Below are 22,295 nucleotides of genomic sequence, written 5' to 3' on the forward strand. Positions count from 1 at the left end.
AATTTTAATATGAATAAAAAATTTCTTCTCCTGAGTGGCGACTATAGTGATGGGATCCTTGATCTTTATTGAAGTTATTGAATCTAAATGAGATAAAAATCAAAGCAGTTGAAAATTTATTCTAACTTAAAAAGAATAAAGAAAAAATTCATTGCCATACGCGGGTTGGATCTTTCTATGCTATATCAATTTTAGTTTTGATGCGAAGCTGAAAAGGTATTGGTTTTACTATAATGTGTTTTTTTTTATTTAATCATTTTTGCCTGTTACCACTTTTTCTCAGCTCTCACCGAACGGATTTCTTTCAACGCTACGTCAAAAGATCACAAATCGTATCTAGTCGAAGACATTACCCTTAAAAATTGAAAAAAATTCCCTCGTTTCCCGAAAATGGAGGAAATATCCAAAAAAATTATAAATTTAAAAATCTCTAATTTTCGAAATTTTTTTTTACTTAAAACTGCTATAACTTTTTCAAAAATAAACAATTTAGTATAATTTTTTTTTTTATATAAGCATAATGTCTTTACCTATCATATTATATATATTTATTTTTTATAAATTTTACCCTTTACCTGCCCACAGGGAGGGATTCAAAATGACAACTTTTTCAACTTAACTTTTGAAAGTGTTCCGGAAGGTCTGACACTTTTATATATAATCTTAAATTAATGCTAATGTAATATACTTTATCGTGAAAAAAAAAATTTCGGACTTTATTTTATCTTCAGGGTGAAAATGGCTACCGAATGCTATTTTTGTGTGAAAATTTTCGATTTTGTATTTTACATTTTTAACTTTATTATGCTATAACTTTTTGAAAAATGTATGGATCATTACAATTTTTATATGAGAAGTAGTATTTATATAGATCTTTCATTCGACATACTTTTTTTTTAAATCGTATCTTTTCCCTTAATACAGGGGGAATTCAAAACATAAAAATGCATATAGAAAGTAGAACTTTTTCAACTTGACTTTTGAAAAATATCTTCAGGATTAAAATGGCTACCAAATGCTATTTTTGTGTGAAAATTCTCGATTTTCTATTTTACATTTTTTACTTAAAATGCTATAATTTTTTAAAAAATGTATAGATCAACACAATTTTTTTATGAGAAATAATATTTGTTAATAATCCCTGTTTCATTCAGGATATTTTATAAGAAAATAGCAGATCATGTAGCTTTTGGAATAATCTACCAATTTTTTAAAATTAAACACTATCTAAAGATTTGCATCGAAGCGTTTTTTATGATAGTGATTTTAATCACTGTCAGATATCATTATACTTAATCCAACTATGCCACGTCATCACTGTGCCGCGACCCCCCTGTGCTGGGTTTTTTTTATTTATATAATATTTATGAAAATCTTTAATCCTCTTGTCAGGTATTTTAAAATAAAATAAAATACAAAACCTAAAATTTTACACACAAAAATTGCATATTTTTGAATACGGAAGTCATTTTTACCATGAAGACAAATCCAAGAGGTCAAATTTTTTTTTTTCAATTTTAAGTATATTATATTAGCTTTAATTTAAGATATAAATAAAAGTGTCAGTATTTCTGGAATACTTTCAAAATTTAAATTGAAAATATCCTATATTCAATACGAATGTAAAGTTTTGACCCCCCTTGTATAAAGGAGTATGAACCGATTTAAAAAAAAAGTATGTCCAATGAAAGAGATATATATAAAGTATTGATTATTAAAATTACTATAATTTGGAGGTGTGTAACTTTTTCCATCAAAATGACTTATACTTTTGAATGAGAGTGATAAGTAATAATTGCCTTATCTAATTTCTTATCATGGTATTAATGCCAAGTTTGTAATGTATACACATTATCATCATATGTATACACAGTTATCATGAAAAGATAGCGTTTTCTTCTGTCCTTTTCTCAATACGTATATCAATGTTTAATACCATAAAATAATACATGAAAATTCAAATTTTCACAAACTTTAAAACTCTACAGAATATTTACTACTGAATATTAATAAGATATTTTTTTACTAAAATTTTTCTTAAATTCTACTCTACAAAATAGCTATCTAAGATTTTTTTTTTACATTTTACTTAAAATTTTGAAAATAATTAATATTTTTAATAAAATGTAAAAAAATTAATTATTGAGATATAGCTATAGACCTAACGTATAACTATTATTTAAAAAAAAAANGATATAGCTATAGACCTAACGTATAACTATTATTTAAAAAAAGTGTCAGACTCTTCGGAACACTTTCAAAAGTTAAGTTGAAAAAGTTGTCATTTTGAATCCTCCACTGTAGGTAGGTTTAGGGTCAGATTTATAAAAAAAATATAACAAATGATAGTTAAAGACATCATACATCCATAAAAAAAAATTATATTGATCCATGCATCTTTCAAAAAGTTATAGCATTATAAAATTAAAAATATAAAAAAGAATTTTTTTACAAAAATCGTATTTTTTTTATTAACATTGTCGTCTGTTTTCACAACGAAGATAAAATTTTATCTTCAATGAGAAGCTAAGAAGGTATTGATTTTACTATGTGTTTTTTTTTGTCTTTTATCATTTTTTTATCACTCTCACTTTTTTTTTTTCTGTGTCAGTTACCACTTTTACGTCAAAATACGTCAAAAGATCACAAATCGTATCTAGTCGAAGACATTACCCTTAATAATTGAAAATATTTCCCTCGTTCCCAGTAAATGGGGAAAACCCCCAAAAAAATTACAAACTTAAAAATCACTAATTTTCGACATTTTTTTTCTTAAAATTGCCATAACTTTTTTAAAAATGAACATATCAATAAAAATTTTTTTTTTAGATCCTTGATGTTTTTACCTATCATTTGGTATATTTTTTTTATAAATCGGACCCTAAACCTGCCTACAGGGGAGGATTCAAAATGACAACTTTTCACAAAAAATTTACTTTTCAACTTAACTTTTGAAAGTGTTCCGGAAAGTCTGACACTTTTATATATATCTTAAATTAAAGCTAATGTAATGTAATGTAAAAAAAAGTTGCTATTTTAAATCTTCTCCTGTGAGCAGAATAAGTATTTTCAAAAAAATAATATCAAATGAAAGGGAAATATCTAAGGTTTTAGTATAAAAAAAAATTATGTTGATTTGTTGATTTTTGAAAAAATAATGGATGTTTTAAGTAAAAAAAATTGAAAAAATGACGAAAATTAGCGATTTTTAAATTTGTATATTTTTGGAGGATTTCCCCCGTTTAATTTTTATCGAATTTAGAGGGTAATGTATTCGACTAGATGCGATTTGTGATCTTTTGACATATTGTTCATCAAAATCGGTCGAGCGAGAGCTGAAATTGAGCGTTCAAAGACACAAAAAGAAAACATATCATAGTAAAATTAATACTTTCTCAGCTTCGCATCGAAGCTAAAAAAAATAACAAATTTGAAGAAATGAGGGTATACAATTAATTAAAGTTAATGAGAAAATTGGAAATCATAACCTGTACATTTCTATAAAATATTATAAACTACAAATACCATAATAAATGCCTAGGTTTTATTTAAGATCATTCACGTTTGAAAAACTACCATCAACACGATCAACAAAAAATTGAGTGTAATAAAACATATAATTAAGTTGGTGTATTATTAGAAGTTAATTTTGTAAATTACTTAATATAATAAGTAAAGTTCAACACAAATTGGAAATAGATTTTTCTTTGTCACTGAGGTATTGATAGATGGTTAGTCGTGATGTCTCATTACTCTTTATATAAGAAAAGGAAATAATATTTAGTAATAAATAAAATTAAAAATAACGCCGTAAAAACAAGCTAAAGATCAATAAGAAAATAAATATTTAGAAATAATAAAGAAAAAAATCATATATAATTAATAAATGTTTTTATCTTCAACAAACATTTTTTTAACTTAATAAAACCTTTAAAATTAATAAAAAAATAAATTATCAATAAAATAAAAGTTATTTTATAGGCATATACTAGGACGATTGGCTGTTTTTCAGTTTTTACTCTCTTAGTAAACATTTATAAAAAAAAACATTATTTATTTACATTAAACCTTAATCAATTTGTTTATTATTTTCTTTATTTTTATTTAAACAATTCTAAACATACGTACCGAACATGATTTTGAAGTTGTTGAATAGGTTGTCTATGATCTTGACTACTTTGTAATTGTAATTGGAAACGCATCCTCTGTAAACGTTCATAAGCTTCTTTTCGGTGGGGTTCTACGTATAGTAATAGATTATTGACAATATCCAAAATCATTGCATACTGGAAAACAGCTTTATATACCACCATTTTTGAAATTTTGAATATAATAACTATTTGTGAAATTACTTGAAGTGAATTAGTGCAAACGTCTAGATCATGATGCATTAGAGTAAACGCGTCAACAGGTTCATGCGAATCGGGATCTCCAACAACATCAAGAGTAGTGGTTGGTGGGAGAGGAACTTCAATTAAATGTGATGGATTTAAACTACTTTCTCCGTGACCCGCATAAAAGAACTCGCATTTACATCGTGACACAATCCTTTGAAGCTATTAGATAACATTTTATAAGTAAAAAAACCAATACAATGGTAAAGAAGGAGCCTTATAGATTCAAATCTGACAGTGATTGAAATCACTATCACAAAAGAATTAGATGCGATTGTACTTAAAGATGGTTTGATTTATTTAACTCTCGCGAGTTAATGATAATTTTAAAATAGTGATTTTAACATAAAAATAATATTTTTTGTATAATATTAGTGTTTTTATAAAAGACAAGTCGTACAAAAAAAAAATCTTTTTAACTTATATCATACAATATAAGCTTTATAAATATAAGGTTTGGAATATTTCCGGAACATTATAAAAAGTTAAATTGAGAAATTATTACTTTATATACGAATGTTCCAAATGTTAAATCCTGCCTGTACAAGGGAAAAATTTTTGATTTTCAAAAAATTATGTCGAATGAAAGGAAAATGTATAAAATTCTTATAAAAAGCTATGTTAATGATCCATACATTTTTCGATAAGTTATAGCAATATAAAATCAAAAAAATAACCAAAATTTTAATAAAAAATTGTTTTTTTAACTACGACCATTTGCACATAGAAGATAATAAGGTATTAAGATGATCCTCGATTTTAATCCCCCTAACGGACCCAGTTAGGATAAGGGTGGCCGAACCCAAGTAGTTGGGGTTAATACGAGTAAAGAGAAGAATAATGGTAGTGATAAATTAACCCATCAAACTAAATTTTTTATAAAATATATTAAATGAATGCTATATTAACGATTTGTTTCACTGAAACTCGATTTATCGAATTTCTCTTGCATCTTTTTTAATATCTTTAATTGCGCCACTGTAAAACTTAATAATAATAATCTAAATTATTAAAATAAAAAATGGCCAAGAATCAAAAAACTACATTAGTGTAACAAAATATTAACTTAAATATAATAAAATAAAAGAGAAGAGAAGAAAACCTGCAGAGGTGAATTTTCTCCAACATTACTAGCACCAACTGTTTCACTAACAACACCTCCAACACTATGCCCACTTCCAACAAGGTGAGGCAAATCTGGTAGATCTGATATTACAGTGCTATCAATATCTTTTTGTTGTATATTTTCCACATTTAACCACATAATATGTTCTAAAAATATTTAAATGAAGTATTATTACTAAAGTAGATGTTAATTAATTAATACCATCAAGGAAATCAGTTTTTCCCGCACTAACTGTAGCATAATATTGCATACTATCTAAGGTTCCTATCCACGTGGTTTTAGAAACTAATGATTGATCTTTCCACACTGGGCGATGAATACGTTGTAATATTTCAGCTTTTGCTGCACTTACAATTACGTATCCTTTAGTTTCACAACCTTTTAATAAAACTTGACTGTTTATTAATGCGACTAGTAAAAAAATGTAATCAAAACAAAATATTAATTAAAAATATTGAACAAAACCTTAAAATAAACTCACTTAACCAATTTTTATAAAGTACATCATCTTGATGACATTCGGATAAGCCTTGTAATCTTCTTTCTCTGGTAACTTGCATAGAAAGATCGTCACTAAAAACCACAGGTTTATTATCTACTTCCAAAATGAGTTGCTGCAACATATTGGCTGCTGGACCACCACATTGAAGTTTGGACATTGGTGATGGACTAGCTTGACAAGTAGAAGATGCAACTGAAGGCTTTGGTGTTGTTTGTTCTATAGTGTCAGCACTTTTAGTGCGATTTTTCATCGTAGAACATCCATTATCATTTAAACAAAATCCTTTTAATGCTTCAGTTGACAAATTTTTTTTTAATTTCTATAAACATTTTTAGGTTTGATTATTATAATATTATAATTAATTATTACATTAATATTTTTCACAAATTTCTGTCTATAAGGCGAGTTATAAAGATTTAATAATGCTTAAATCTACACTTTTATAGCAAAATATTTTATAATATTTAATACCTGCTTACGTATAGAATATGTACCTGTAAATTGGAAAAAAGCACAAGTCATCATGTTATTAAAACCAGGAAAGCTGCCTGAGAGTACTAGTTCCTACAGGCCGATATCACTTCTTCCTACAATATCGAAACTTTTCGAAAAACTACTTTACATTAGATTGAATTCTATTATTCAAGAACGTCAACTAATTCCTAACCACCAAATTGGATTTCGTACTAAACATTCCACCATAGATCAAGTACATCGCGTTACAAACGTAATTAGTAGAGCTATGGAGGAAAAAAAGTATTGCTGTGGCGTTTTTCTCGACGTTCTTCAGGCCTTTGACCGCGTTTGGCATGAAGGCTTACTATATAAATTGAAAAAGCAGTTGCCTCGTACATGGTGTGGGCTACTAGATTCATACTTAGTAGAAAGACAATTTCGGGTAAGTCACAAAGAAGCTGTATCTGAATGGAAAGGTATTAAAGCAGGGGACCCTCAAGGTAGTGTCCTCGGGCCTATACTTTATCTTCTTTATACATCTGATATTCCTACTTACAATAAAACAACAACAGCTATGTTTGCTGATGACATAGCTATATTGTCATGTGATAAAGACCTTTCGATCGCCACAAAAAATTTGCAAATAAATGTTGATAGTATCCTTACATGGACAAAAAAATGAAAGATACTATTAAATAGTTCAAAATCAGTACACGTGAACTTTACAAATAGAGTAACAAAGCCCAACCCGATAATGCTTGATGGTCAATTAATCCCACAAGAAAAGTCGGCAAAATATCTAGGTATGCATTTAGACTCTAAATTAAACTGGAGTATACACATTAAAATGAAATTAAAACAAATAAAACAAAAAAGAAGTAATATGTATTGGTTAATTGGCCGGAGATCACAATTATCAATAGAAAATAAAAGATTACTTTATGTATCTATCTTAAAACCAATATGGACTTACGGCATTCAACTATGGGGCTGTGCTAGCAAGTCTTGGATTGATAAAATTCAAACTATGCAAAACATTACTCTCCGTACTATTACCAATGCGTACATGTACGAAAAAAATGACAATATTCATAAGGATATGATGATACCAACCGTCAGAAAAGAAATTCAACGGTATGCCAGGGCACATGAAAATCGTCTGAAGACTCACGTCAACAGAGCTGCTGCTCAACTGCTTGATTACTCACAAAATGTTAGAAGATTAAAAATAAATAAACCATACGACTTATTATAAATGTATATTATTTAAATATTTAGATAGTGTTTAATTTTAAATAATTGGTGGATTATTCCAAAAGCTACATGATCTGCTATTTTCTTATTAATATCCTAAATGAAAAAGCGATTATTAAAAAATATTATTTCTCATAAAAAAATTGTGTTGATCCATACACTTTTTCAATAAGTTATAGCATTATTAAGTTAAAAATGTAAAAAATAAAATCGAGAATTTTCACACAAATATAGCATTTGGTAGCCATTTGTGTCACCACGAAGACAAGCCCAGAAGTCACATTTTTTTTTTTCATAATAAAGTATATTACATAAGCTTTAATTTGGTGTATTATTCCAAAAGCTACATGATCTGCTAGTTCCTTATTAATATCCTGATTAAGATAAAGTATGTCGAATGAAAAAGAGATTATTAAAAAATATTATTTCTCATAAAAAAATTGTGTTGAACCATAGACTTTTCAATAATTATTCAATTTTTAAGGGTAATGTCTTCGACTAGATACGATTTATGATCTTTTGACGTAGCGTTGAAAGAAATCGGCTCGGTGAGAGCTGAGAAAAAGTGGTAACAGACACAAAAAAAAAAAAAAAAAAAANGAAAGAAATCGGTTAGGTGAGAGCTGAAAAAAAGTGGTAACAGACAAAAAAAAAAAAAAAAAAATAAATACATCTTAGTAAAACCAATACCTTCTCAGCTTCGCATCGAAGCTAATATAAATCCAACTTTAATGGAAATCGTACGTTTTTAACATTAATGTCCGTTTTCATCACGAAGACAAGTCTATAGGTCAAATTTTTTTTTCCATAATAAAGTATATTTCATTACCTATAATTGAAGATATATATTAAAGTGTCAGACCTTCCGTAACACATTCAAAAGTTAAGTTGAAAAAGTTGCCCTTTTGAAACCTTCCCTGTTAGCAGGTAAACATGTTCACAAAAATATATCAAATGATAGTTAAATATCTAAGATGTCTATAAAAAAATTATATTGATTTAATCATTTTTAAAAAAGTTATGCCAGTTTTAAGAAAAAAAACCGATCATAGGGTGGTCGCAGCACAGCGGTGACGTGGCATAGTGGTGACGTGGCATAGTTGGTTCAAATAAATGATATCTGACAGTGATTAAAATCACTATAAAAAAAAAACGCTTCAATGCAAATCTTTAGATGGTATTAAATTTTAAAAAATTGGTGGATTATTTCAAAAACTACATGATCTCCTATTTCCTTATTTATATCTTAATTAAAATAAAGTATGTCGAATTAAAAAAGGATTATTGAAAAATATTATTTCTCAAAAAAATTGTGTTGATCCATACACTTTTCAATAAATTATAAAATTATAAAGTTAAAAATGTAAAATATAAAATCGAGAATTTTAACAAAAAAATAGCATTCGGTAGCCATTTTCACCCTGAAGATAAAATAAAGTCCGAAATTTTTTTTTTCACGATAAAGTATATTACATTAGCATTAATTTAAGATTATATATAAAAGTGTCAGTATTTCCGGAACACTTTCAAAAGTTAAGTTGAAAAAGTTGTCATTTTGAATCCCTCCCTGTGGGCAGGTAAAGGGTAAAATTTATAAAAAATAAATATATATAATATGATAGGTAAAGACATTATGCTTATATAATAAAAAAAATTATACTAAATTCTTTATTTTTGAAAAAGTTATAGCAGTTTTAAGTAAAAAAAAATTTCGAAAATTAGCGATTTTTAAATTTGTATTTTTTTTTGGAGATTTCCCGCATTTACGGGGAACGAGAGAAATTTTAAATCCCCCCCGATGAGCAGGTTAAGTGTTAGATTTTCAAAAAAATGATATCAAATGAAAGAGAAATATCTAAGGTTTTAGTATAAAAAAAAATTATGTTGATTTGTTTATTTTTGAAAAAGTTATGGAAGTTTTAAGATAAAAAAGTGAAAAAAATGACAAAATTTACCGATTTTTAAATTTATAATTTTTTTGGATATTTCCTCCATTTTCGGGAAACGAGGGAATTTTTTTCAATTTTTAAGGGTAATGTCTTCGACTAGATACGATTTGTGATCTTTTGACGTAGCGTTGAAAGAAATCGGTTCGGTGAGAGCTGAGAAAAAGTGGTAACAGGCAAAAATGATTAAATAAAAAAAAACACATCATAATAAAATTAATACCTTCTCAGCTTCGATGCGAAGCTAATAATAAATAACATTAAAAAATAATATAAAAACTCTGTTGAATATATGAAGTTATTGATAGTGATGAGTAGACTATATGATATCTTGTGTTAATGGTGGCGAACACTTGAGTATCACGAGTCAGAGTGTAGATCTAGGTACGTAATACCAGATGAAAACAGACGGCGGAAAAGCGACTACGGTAATGAAGTTATTTAGTGATGGTCAGGGACAAATCCGTGGTGGCGTGCAAGGGCACGTGATCTTTGAGTACACGGGTACAATTAACAAATAAAAAAAAAATGGCTTACAATGGCTGAACAATTTATTATTTAAGCCAAGGCGATTGCTACAAAAAAGAATGACGCATAAAACAATTGAATCACTAATTTAGGACGATGAACTGTACACGGATAATAATTGACATGGAAGCTATCGATTTGCCGTATTAGCTGGACAAAAAGGTGAATAAAGTAAAGACGCTAGAGATTATCTGTCACACGATATAATATAATCATCAACGGTGTTTGTGATAACTGGTCCACAGAAAAAAAAATCTCCATACAATCGACGGGTATTTTTTGTATATTAAAATTTATCTTAATAACTTTAAAATAAAATTCTTGGTGTGGATTTTTTTTATCATTAGTTAAATTTTAGACTCTATTGTATGATATAATATCTAACATTTTCCGAATACCTCATAGTAACATCTTTTTTTTTTTTTTTGTGTTAGACAGCTGAGCCGCTATCTAATTTTTTTATTTATAAAATAATAAAATTTACAATCTGTACATAAGAAAAGATACAATAAGCAAATACGTGAACAATATAATATAACACATTTGACTTAAAAACGGGAAAAAGGGAAGCTATCCAGTGATGGGACCCTTTTGACTTGAATTGGTTATTTAGCCATCACAATATTAATTTAAAAGGTCACGGCACCAGCGTCTTTTTAGACGGCGAGGAGGGTTGTCCGGAATTGTAACTGTATGTTGGTTAGCAATTAAAGGATTTGGATGTAGAAGTAATTTAGAGTGAAACTTTTTGTAGTATAATTTAACTAAAATATCGACTGGTTCAATGTTTAGGGTAAGATTGGAGACATACCAAGGAGCAGACGTGATTGTACGAAGGGAAATTGCTTGGAAGGCTTCAATTGTTTTAAAATGCGATGTTCTGGCACAACCCCATATTTGGGCTCCGTAAGACAAAATTGGTCTTAACATTGACTTATAAATGTATATTTTGTTATGTACAGGAAGTTTTGATTTTAATACAGGACGTAATAAGTGGGATCTAATGTTTAATAGCTTTCTTTTGGATTTGAGATGAGGACCCCAGGTTAATTTTTTATCAAGTGTTATACCAAGATATTTGACTTGAGTCGAAGAAGGGATAGGAACTCCTTGGAAGGAGTGAACAGGCATATTTTTTTTGTTGAGAGTGAAAGGAACATTTACTGATTTGTCTGCATTGATTTTAATTTTCCAATTTGTGGACCATTTATCTATAAAGTCGAGGTGGAGTTGAAGAGCATTATAAGCTGCGATTGGGTCTTTATTGGAAGATAAAATGGCTGTATCATCAGCGTAGGTAGCCAAGGAGGTGTTTTGAGTTTGGGGGATGTCTGAAGTGTAAATATTGTATAAATCGGGGGAAAGGTCACTACTTTGTGGAACTCCTGCTAGGATGGGAAAAAGAGAGGAATAAGAATTACCATAACGAACTATAAAGGTTCTGTTTTCTAGGTACGAGCGAATAAGAAGGTATAGGGGAGCAGGGAGGAATGATTTAATTTTATAGAGTAGGCCAGGATGCCAAACCCTATCAAAGGCCTGAGCCACATCGAGAAAGACTCCCGGACAATATTCTTTATTTTCAAAGGATGATGATATTATATCGACTAGCCTGTGTATTTGTTGTATAGTGGAATGATTTGAACGGAACCCGAATTGAGCGTTGGGTATTACTTTATGAGATTCTAAGATTGGTATTAATTTTTTCAAAATGATTTTCTCAAATAGCTTACCAAGCACTAGAAGCAGACTAATTGGTCTATATGAGGTTGCTATATTGGGGGGTTTGCCCGGTTTGAGAATAAGAATAATAATGGACTGTTTCCAAAGGGTAGGGAAATACGAGAGTCTTAACATGGAGTNAGGGTAGGGAAATACGAAAGTCTTAACATGGAGTTAAATATGAAAGTTATTAAAATAATTGTTTTTTTTAGGGAGATGTTTTAAAATTTTATTTGTAATCAAGTCATGCCCAGGTGATTTATTGGACTTTAATTTTTGAATCACATTTACAATTTCATTTAGAGAGACATTTATTTATTTATTTTTATTTTCTAACGCCTAAACAGGCAATTTTACAAAAGGAAACAAAAACATTAAATGTAAGGTTATAAATTATTTTGATACAGCAATAAAGTACTACAAACTAAAAACGTTAAAAGCTAAATTTGAATATATACAACAAGACATTAATATTATGTATAATATGAATTATTTTAATTAGCAGCGTAGAATTATAACTAAACACAAAATGGGTCTAGACTAAACTCATCAAGTCGTCTAAGTATTCTGTGTAGTGAGTGGTTTTGGCCATATGAGGTGGAATGAAAGGGAAGTTTGAAAAGGGAGAGGTTTCTTGTGTTAAAGGAAGGGACACAAAAGTATATTTTGGATAGAAGTTCAGGAGAATCAATGAAACCATTGAGAAGGGATTTTATGAATGAGATGTCAGCATCTTCTCTGCGGGAGGCTAAGGAAGGAAGTCGGATAGCGGTGCGAATAGTGGAGTAGTCATGAGGAGGATGATTTATTTTCAAAAGGAAAGCAGCGTAAGAAAGGAATTTATTTTGCACTCTTTCCATTCTTTTAATGTCTTTAGTAAGGTAAGAGTGCCATACCACAACACTATACTCTAGTATAGATCGGACCAAGGAAAGATAGAGGACACGGTGACAGGAAGGAGAGAAGTTAGAAGTGTTTCTTTTAATAAAGCCTAATACTTTTAGGGCTCTACCAATAATATTATTCATATGGAATTCAAAGGAAAAAGTAGGAGTGTAATAAATACCGTGGTCTTTGATAACGGAAACACGGTTGAGAAGTGAGCCTTGGAGGAAGTAGGAGTGGTGTAAGGGGCAGAATTTGCGGGAGAACGACATTATGTGGCATTTGCTGGTATTAAGAGATAGGTTGAGCTCCATGGCCCAATTGGAGAAAGTGTCGAGGTCGGATTGAAGGAGTAAACAGTCAGATGGTGAATTTATGTTAAGAAAAAGTTTAATGTCATCGGCAAAAAGAAGTACTTTAGAGTTAAGTAGTAAATCGGAAAGGGAGTTGACATAGAGGGTGAACAAGAGTGGGCTGAGANGGAAGGGAGTTGACATAGTGGGTGAACAAGAGTGGGCTGAGATGGCCACCTTGAGGAACACCAGAAGGAATGATGCAAATATCAGAAATCATACCATTGATTGAAACAAATTGCCTTCTGGAGTCTATATAAGATGACAACCATGCGAGTAGTGGATTGCCAAAACCAAGGTTATGTAGTATTTTAATTAGAGTGCCGTGATCAACGGTATCAAAGGCTTTTTTGAAATCAGTAAATATTACGTCAACTTGTGAGCCGGATTCGATATTATCTAGGATATAGGTAGAAAAGACGAGACTGCTAGTTACTGATGATTTCCCAGGACGAAAGCCATGTTGGTTGTCACTGAGGAGATGATTAACATTTCTTTTAATGGAGGTAAAAACCAGGGACTCAAAAATTTTAGCTATATGAGGGAGAATGGATATAGGCCTGTAGTTAGTAATGTCGGATGGATCACCGGATTTAAGGATTGGTGAATAGAGCAAGTTTTCCAGACAGTAGGAAAAAATCCCTCATTTAGGGAACGTTGAAAGAGGAAAAAAAGTGGTTGTGCTAGGGAGTCACTACATCTATAAAGTAACTGGGCCGAAATATTATCAGGACCATTGGAGTGGTTGTTTTTTAAAGATTCAAGAGCATAATGTACATCAAATATTGAAAAAGAGCAGCTTGATGGAAGATTAAATTGGTAATTTTTGGTAACTTGAGGAGTAGAAATGGAAGTGGAGAAAGTATTTGGAGGTTTAAAAACCGAGGAGAAGAATTTAGAAAAGAGATTGGCATTTTTCAAGGGTGAATTTGATACTTCATCAAAAAGATGGACGGTGGAAGGGATTTGTGAATGTTGTTTGAGGTCTCTGGTATATTTCCAGAATAAGGAGGGGTTAGTTGAGAGAGAGCGCTCAGTGTTACTGATGTAAGAACGGTAATTACTAAGGGATAGTTGTTTACATTTAGCTCGTAGATGAGAGAAAACGGAATAGTCAGAAGGAATATTTGTTTTTTTAAACTGTTTATGAGCATATTTTTTTTTGATTATTAAGGACTTTAAAGTAGGTGATACCCAACGGGAAAATTTCGGGTTTCTGAAGGTCTTTTTTGGAATGAAATTCTGAATAGCGTTAAGTAGAGCATCGTTGAAAACAGTGGCGGCATCGTTAATAGAGTAGAGCGAAAAAGTGGTCTCCCAATTAAAGGAGTCAATGAATTTAGAAATAGAGGAATAGTCACCGATTTTAAAGTCAAAATAAGAATGTGTAGTATTTAATTTAGGTGGTTTGGGATAATGGTACAGGATACATAAAGGAGGATGGTAAAGATCGGGTTTGATGAGAGGCGAAGTGGCTTTGTCGACTGACAAGTTCTTAGAAGTGGATAGGACTAAATCGAGGATGTTGCCTGTACAATTAGTAGTATGGTTGAATTGATAAAAGTTTAAGAAGGAGAAAGAATCAATAATTAGAGTGGAGGTTGGGGTAAAATTGCCACTTGCTGAAAGGCCAAACTCATCAGATGCCCATGAAATACCTGGCATGTTATAATCACCGCAGATAATAATTTCATCTGGCTGGTGATTAGATAGCAGTTGTTCGATTGATGCAAGATGGGATTCAATAATTGGTAACGGACTAGATGGAGGTAAGTATGTGCATCCAATTAGGAGAGTAGAGTGGTTAATTGTGAGAAGGACAAAAATATGTTCTACGCTTGAATTAATTATTGTAATGTGGGATGAGGGAATCGAGCATTTTACTGCAATACTGATATTTCTATCAAGCCTGAAAATAATGAAATTATGTAATCCTAGTTCAGAGTCTGAAATGTCAGGAGATAGCCAAGTTTCNAAGAATAGTCACCGATTTTAAAGTCAAAATAAGAATGTGTAGTATTTAATTTAGGTGGTTTGGGATAATGGTACAGGATACATAAAGGAGGATGGTAAAGATCGGGTTTGATGAGAGGCGAAGTGGCTTTGTCGACTGACAAGTTCTTAGAAGTGGATAGGACTAAATCGAGGATGTTGCCTGTACAATTAGTAGTATGGTTGAATTGATAAAAGTTTAAGAAGGAGAAAGAATCAATAATTAGAGTGGAGGTTGGGGTAAAATTGCCACTTGCTGAAAGGCCAAACTCATCAGATGCCCATGAAATACCTGGCATGTTATAATCACCGCAGATAATAATTTCATCTGGCTGGTGATTAGATAGCAGTTGTTCGATTGATGCAAGATGGGATTCAATAATTGGTAACGGACTAGATGGAGGTAAGTATGTGCATCCAATTAGGAGAGTAGAGTGGTTAATTGTGAGAAGGACAAAAATATGTTCTACGCTTGAATTAATTATTGTAATGGGGGATGAGGGAATCGAGCATTTTACTGCAATGAGAACTCCACCACCACGAGAAAGGTTACTGCTGTTGATATTTCTATCAAGCCTGAAAATAATGAAATTATGTAATCCTAGTTCAGAGTCTGAAATGTCAGGAGATAGCCAAGTTTCCGTTAGGATAATAATATCATAGGAGAGAAACATAGGAATAGAGCAACGCAAATTGACGAGTTTAGTCCTTAGACCACGTACATTTTGGTAGTAAATATTTAAATGTCTATTAAGATTAACATTTGATTGTGAAAAGGAAGAAGTGTAATTACGTATAGTATTAGAATGTAGGGAGACAAAGTTAGAAAAGTAATTTATAGTTGAAGAAGAAAGAATACAAAAAGAGCAAGATGGATCGTTGACGAAAGATGTGTGTTGGTGCAATTTAGAGATGACAAAATCAGAAGACAAGCTTAGTTTTTTGATGCATAAGAAGTCCTAGAAGAGCCGCCGTTGGTGAGGTTATTTTTTACAATATGTGGAAATCCATTTCTGTATCTAATTGCAATGCCAGTTTCTCCTTGCTTTATACGGTTGTCAAGATCTAGGTAGACACGACGGATTTTTTGTCGCTCCAGTAGAGTACAATCTCGCGAAACATAAATATTTTGCAGATTATTATCAGCTCCCAAAGAGCGTTTGGCGGTGTTGAAGTCAACAACAAAGTTTGAAGCTTGCTCTTTAGAAGCAAAGATAACTTTTAGTGGTCTAGGCTTTGTATTTTTCGGGCGGACGAGTCTAAAAAGCTTGTAATCGGAGGGAATAGACAGTGATAATGGTTGAATGGTTTCATTAAGTTTTTTAATATCATCATTCGCTCAAGAAGAAGGTGAAGCTACTGATGACTCAGAGAGACCATGAACGACAATGTTGAAAAGCGACTTCTCTCGTTCTGAAATTTCACTCAAAAGAGTAGGAAGGTTGCTATTTTTTTGATGCGGATTCAAGGGAAGCAACTCTTTCCTGAAGAGTAGAGATGTCAGATTTGATGACAGTGTTTTCAGAACGAATCTCTGCTAATTGGGAAGATAGAAAGTCAACGCTATTCTTTAGTTCGCTGAACATTTTATTTAGAGACGCACATAAGGTTTTGCATTGTTTTTGAGTGTTTTGAATTTCAGCGAAAGCTATCCGGAATTCTTCTGCAGAAAGGGGGGTAGGTGCAGGAAGTGTATTTTTAGAGATTTTGGTAGCTGTAGCAGAGTTAGACCTCGTTATAATTAGATTAAGAGCGGTTTTGGGTGAGTTAGAGTTACTCATGCTGATCTATCTCAGTATCCAGCGTTAAATTCTCCAAAAGATAGATTGATAAGATTTTGAATGGTGGTAGTTGTTTAGCAACAAACAAAAACAGCTGATGGCAATATCGTGTAGCAACAACAAAATGATAAGAACAAGAAAAAAGTGATCAGTACTCACAAAAAGTTGAAGTAGAAAGACAGAAAAAATAACTAAAAACTAAGTTTAACAGGCTAAATTGACTTCCAGAGTTCAATAAAATCATACGAAATGTTTTAAGTTACTAGAGGAAAAAAAGCGCGCACCAAATTGTAGTTTAAAAATTGTTTAAGAGAAGATGAAATTGTTATCAATAATATTATAATGTATATGTTTAGTAGGGAGAGACATAGGTAGTGGAGAATCTAAAAAATTATTTATTTTGATTAATTGAGAATTGCTAGGAATAATATCAAGGTGAGGTGTGAAAATATTCGAAAGGTGTTCTCCAAAAATATCGGATTTGTCAAGATCAAATAAGGCAAGCGAACCATTTATTTTTTTAATAGGACAGGAAAAATCTTTCAGTTTAAGCATATTTTTAGTGGTTTTCCATAATGAACCGTCCTGAAAGTTGAGGGATTTGAATTTCGTGTCAAAGAGGTTGTTTTATATTTTTGAATTATTTTTTTTTAAGGAGTTAGATAGATTATTGAAAGTAGACTTGTCTGAAGGAAGTCTAGTTCTTTGCCAACGGGTGCGGGCCCTACGTTTTTCAGCAATTAGTATTTTTATATTGGAAGGTAAAAGAAAAGATTTTAATTTTGAATTGGAATTTTGAGTGGAATCATAAGAACATTCATGTACAGCTGATTGAATTGAGCTGACTAATTGTTGGGCTGCGGAGTCAATTTCGTTGCAAGACTTTAGAGGGATTTTTAAATTTGTACTATTTTCTAAGGTTGAGGAAAATTGATTCCAATTTATAGGTCCTTTGGAAAGGGAGAGGCGAGGAGGAGATTGTATTGGAAATTCTTCAATCTTTAACAAAACGGGTGAATGATCAAATGATAGGTCACATATATTATGAATAGAGTGATTTATATGATCCGGGATTGATGATATAAAAAAATCAAGTAGGTCAGGTAGTCTATTCCTATGTGTTGGCCAGTAAGTAGGACCAGGAGGTGAAATAGTTGAAAAACCGTAAGATATAATAGAATTGTAAAATAGCCTCCCTCTAGGATTTTCAACGCGACTACCCCATAATGCGTGCTTGGAATTAAAATCTCCCCCAGCGATGAACTTGCGTCCTAATGAGGAAATAAGCTGCTCTAAGTGGGGCTGAGATATGTTTGGTCGAGGAGGACAGTATATTGCTGAAATAATTATAGGATTATGATTTATTGAAATTGAGATATTTGTTGCTTGGACAGTCTGTAATAGTACACTTGGTAGAAGGTGGTGTTGTATTAAGGATGAGATGAGAATTGCAGAACCCGCATGTGCCGTACCATCTGGGTGGTTTGTTTTGTAAATATTGTAACCAGGAAAAAAATGTTTGGAGTTATCTGTGTAGTGTGTTTCAGTGACTAGAGCTATATCAATTTTATTATCTATAAAAAAGTTTAAAAATTCAGATTCTTTTTGTTTAAGACCATTAGCATTCCAAAGAATGATATTAAGAGACTTATTATTAGTTTGATTATTTGGAATTAATTTGTTAATTACAGTGGTAAGTAATTGAATTAAGGGGTAAATGAGTTGTTTGAACTCTATTAAAAAAGAGGATAATTGGTTGTTAGATGAATTTTCTAGTGAATTTATTTGAGAATCGACTTTACTTGAAAAACTATGGATTTGGGTATTTTGAGTAAGATTAGGAAAGATTTTATTGTCTGAGATGTTAGGAGGGGTAGAGTGAGTCCCATCATTGGATCGCAACTCCTGATTTTTTACAATAGTGTTAATATTTTTAAGGGGTTTGTTAGATTTGAGATTTGACCGTTGTAAGTTTTTGTGTACTGAGCAACCACGGTAGTTTGCTGTGTGGTTACCTTTACAAAGAGCACAAGTAGGAGGGGTATCTTTTGATTTAGTACACTATGAAGTGGGATGGAATTTTGCGCAACGAACACATCTAGGAGGATGAGCACAATATCCTTTTGAATGACCGTATTCTTGACAATTTGAACATTGAATAATTTCACGATGTTTGTGAGGCTCTTCTACCTTTATTTTGGTATGGAGCAACGAAGTTAATTTGAATAATTCACTGTTGATTTGGGCGGGTTCAAGATCCATAAAAAATATTGGAAGGGGGTGTTCAGTATTTTTATGAATAATATTTCTAACTTGGCGGACAGAGTAGCCTAATTCTTTGATGGCAGCGCCAACTTCAGTAGTTGGTGTAGAGGGATGCAAGTTACGTATAACGATAAGAAAGGCTTTTTGTTCACGGGCTTGATATGTGTGATATTCTGCATCACTTGTTTTTAAATAGTTGATGACTTTTCTGTACGAGTCAGAATTAGTAGTTTTAATTTTTAGGTTATTAGCAGATGATTTAAAGCTAAAGTTTTGAGAATCGATCAGTTTTATTAATTGATTTCGCAATTCAATAAAATCAGCAACATTATGAACGAATATTGGAGGAGATGGCGGGGTATGATTTATTTGAATATCAGTATTATTAGAATTTATATTTGATGTATCATTCGTTTCAATAGACTTTTCTGTATCATGAGAATGTAGTAAGTTGAACCTGTTGGTGCTTACAAAGATGGGTTTGGATTTCTTCATTTCGGATTTTTCAGTAGAACTGGTTGACGAAAGGTTAAGTTTATAGTTATTTTTCACTGTTTGAAAACCCAAAAGAGTTTCATCGTCCAAAAAAACATCGTAAGAAGTGTTTGATAGATTAGAAACGCTCTGTATGCGATTCGCAGTGTTAATATTTGAATTATTTTTATTTTTGGATGTTTGTTTAGATTTAATTTGTGAACAGACCGATAGCGGTTTTATGGGGATAGACATTGAATGAGATAAGATAGGAACGCCCGCCGCAAGACCGGAGAGTTCCGAGAGATAATTGATAGTTATTATGATTTGATGTTAGTAATAAGTATATTAAGATTACCAAATTGTAGTCAGCGAAGGATTTGGAACAATCAGCAACTTCCAAAAGACGGTAGATAAAGCATCAGTGTAACAAAACGGAACGAATGGTATTAATTTTGAGATAATAGCACAATTATTAAGGTAAGAGAAAAATAAAATAATAGAGAACAATAGAACACGCACATATCGCTACGGAATACAACTATCGAATATAGTAACATCTAAGAGTAATAAATTAAGAGATTTATTAGGTAACCCTAAAGATAAGGTAGATGAAGGGGGGAAATCAGGCATTTATAGAATACAATGTGAAAGTTGTAATAAATGTTACGTAGGACAAACAAAAAGAAATATAGGGGTCAGGTTTAAAGAGCACTTAAAAAATATTAAAAATCAAGAAGTTGAGAAATCTCCAGTGGCTGAACACTTATTGTCACATAATCACTCGATTAAAACCATAAAACTAATTAAAAACGTAAATAATTACAAAGAACTTAATATCAGAAAAGCAATAGAAATGTTTAAAAATAAAAACAATTTAATTAATTGGGATCTTGGCCCACTGAAAAATTCATTATTAAACTTGTGTAAACTGGCAGGCAATATGTGATAATATTACTTAGTGATTACGTCACTGGGTGATAAGGTCACTAGGGGTATATAAGGGAGTTTTTTCTAGTCGGGGTGTCAGTATGTGTTTAGCGTTGATAATGGTAACATTGTTTCCGAAATACGTATCCGCGACTTTTCATTAATTTTTTTGTGGCTTTTGAGTTTAATATTTTTAATATTTTTTAGTTTTTTTAAATTAATAATATTTTTAATATAGTTTTAATTTTACTTAATTAATTAGCCACAATTGATCAATTTTTATTATATGACTGTATTATAGTAGTAATTTGTTAATAGTTTTTTAGTATAGCCTTACCTGGTTTTTTACTAAAGAATTAAATAATGCAAAAGCCACATCTCTATTCCTTGTAGTCCAAGCTCCTTTCAAATGATAAACAACTAGTCTATGAATTGGAGTAGGCGATCCATCTACTTCACAAGTTCCTGTAGTTTCTCTGCCATATGAAACTTTGCTAACACTCAATAAATAACATTTCTCCACAGGTTTCTCTTTTGCTGTAGCCTATATAAAACAATTTTATCACTTTTAATATTAGAAAATATTTATTCAATACTAAACATTACAGAATATAAGTGTTTAGATCAATTGTGAAGGCATCATACTTTAATGCACAAGTACAGGGGGGTTCGATTCGTTCGAGTTGAACGAACAAGTTTTCTAGACATTTTTCTGAAAGGTAGCAATTTACAACAAAGGACATTAAATATGTGTGTTCAAAAATAAAGAAAATAGGTCATTTTTTTCAAACAACGAGAACAATAGAAATTCTTTTCCTTACTTACTGAACACTCTATAATGTGAACGGTTTTTTCGTGTCAGGAATAAAACGTAATCGGTTTATCATAAACCACTCGATTGCAATCAAATAAATACAATTTTGAAAAAAAAATGTGGTCTTTATATAGCTACATATATTGTAGAAATTACAGTTATTTAGTGTATTATTCTTATCCCCTATTCCTGTGGATAGAAACATATTTTCTCGGTTCCTCTACCAGTCTTAAGAACGACTAAAGAGGTTGCATCAGGTCGACGCCAGAGTAAAATTGTGTCAATAATTATGAGGTGTCCTAAAGGTAACTTAGACAGATTGTCTTATCTATGATGTACGCAAGAAAAACAGTTGAGAAGAAATAAAGTAGTTAGAAACGGAAAAGGCCTAAAAAATAAAGTGTTTGATACCAGCCGGACCAACTTGTGTGGTAGCTGTTTCACCAGTTATGTATACTAGGATGGATCAAAAAGTCGATCTTCGAAATTTTAATAAGAACCATATTAAATTTATTTTATACATTAAAATAGGCATTTTGTGGATATTTGAGATTTTTAAAAAAAATTACACCAGTGGCAAAACGTGTTTTTAGTATTTCGACCAAAAATACCCCAAATAACTAGAAATTGCTTCTGTTATTTAATTTTTGGTCAAATATTATGATTAGTATATCAAAATAGTTTGATTTTTACTGTAGAATACAAATTTTTTAGTTTCAAAATTTGAAGTCCAAAATTGACAGTGTGGATATCAAAATTAACGTCATTATATGGTATATTTTTAATAGGTCTCAAGTAAGCTTGAAATTTTTTAGCTTCGATGCAAAGCTGAGAAGATATTAATTTTACTATGATTTGTTTTTTTTTTTTTTT

General features: G+C 31.0%; 1 protein-coding gene across 7 annotated transcripts in view; it reads right to left on the bottom strand.

Moving 5' to 3' along the window:
• Positions 1-22,295, bottom strand: part of LOC126908078 (protein KIAA0100) — a 101,910-nt gene that overhangs the window by 48,068 nt on the left and 31,547 nt on the right. For 6 of the 7 annotated variants that reach the window (XM_050689924.1, XM_050689923.1, XM_050689922.1 and 3 more), the window contains 6 exons: positions 20,946-21,152; positions 6,002-6,341; positions 5,722-5,931; positions 5,497-5,666; positions 4,353-4,556; positions 4,129-4,286 (listed from right to left, as the gene is read on the bottom strand). In XM_050689924.1, coding sequence (XP_050545881.1) covers positions 4,129-4,286; positions 4,353-4,556; positions 5,497-5,666; positions 5,722-5,931; positions 6,002-6,341; positions 20,946-21,152 — 1,289 coding nt within the window. Of the gene's footprint in view, positions 1-4,128; positions 4,298-4,352; positions 4,557-5,496; positions 5,667-5,721; positions 5,932-6,001; positions 6,342-20,945; positions 21,153-22,295 lie in introns of those variants that run through there. The other variant, XM_050689929.1, reaches the window with a different exon arrangement.

This window comes from Daktulosphaira vitifoliae, unplaced genomic scaffold (genome assembly GCF_025091365.1).
Source record: "Daktulosphaira vitifoliae isolate Bord-2020 unplaced genomic scaffold, ASM2509136v1 Scaffold_5, whole genome shotgun sequence".
Classification (NCBI taxonomy): Eukaryota; Metazoa; Arthropoda; class Insecta; order Hemiptera; family Phylloxeridae; genus Daktulosphaira; species Daktulosphaira vitifoliae.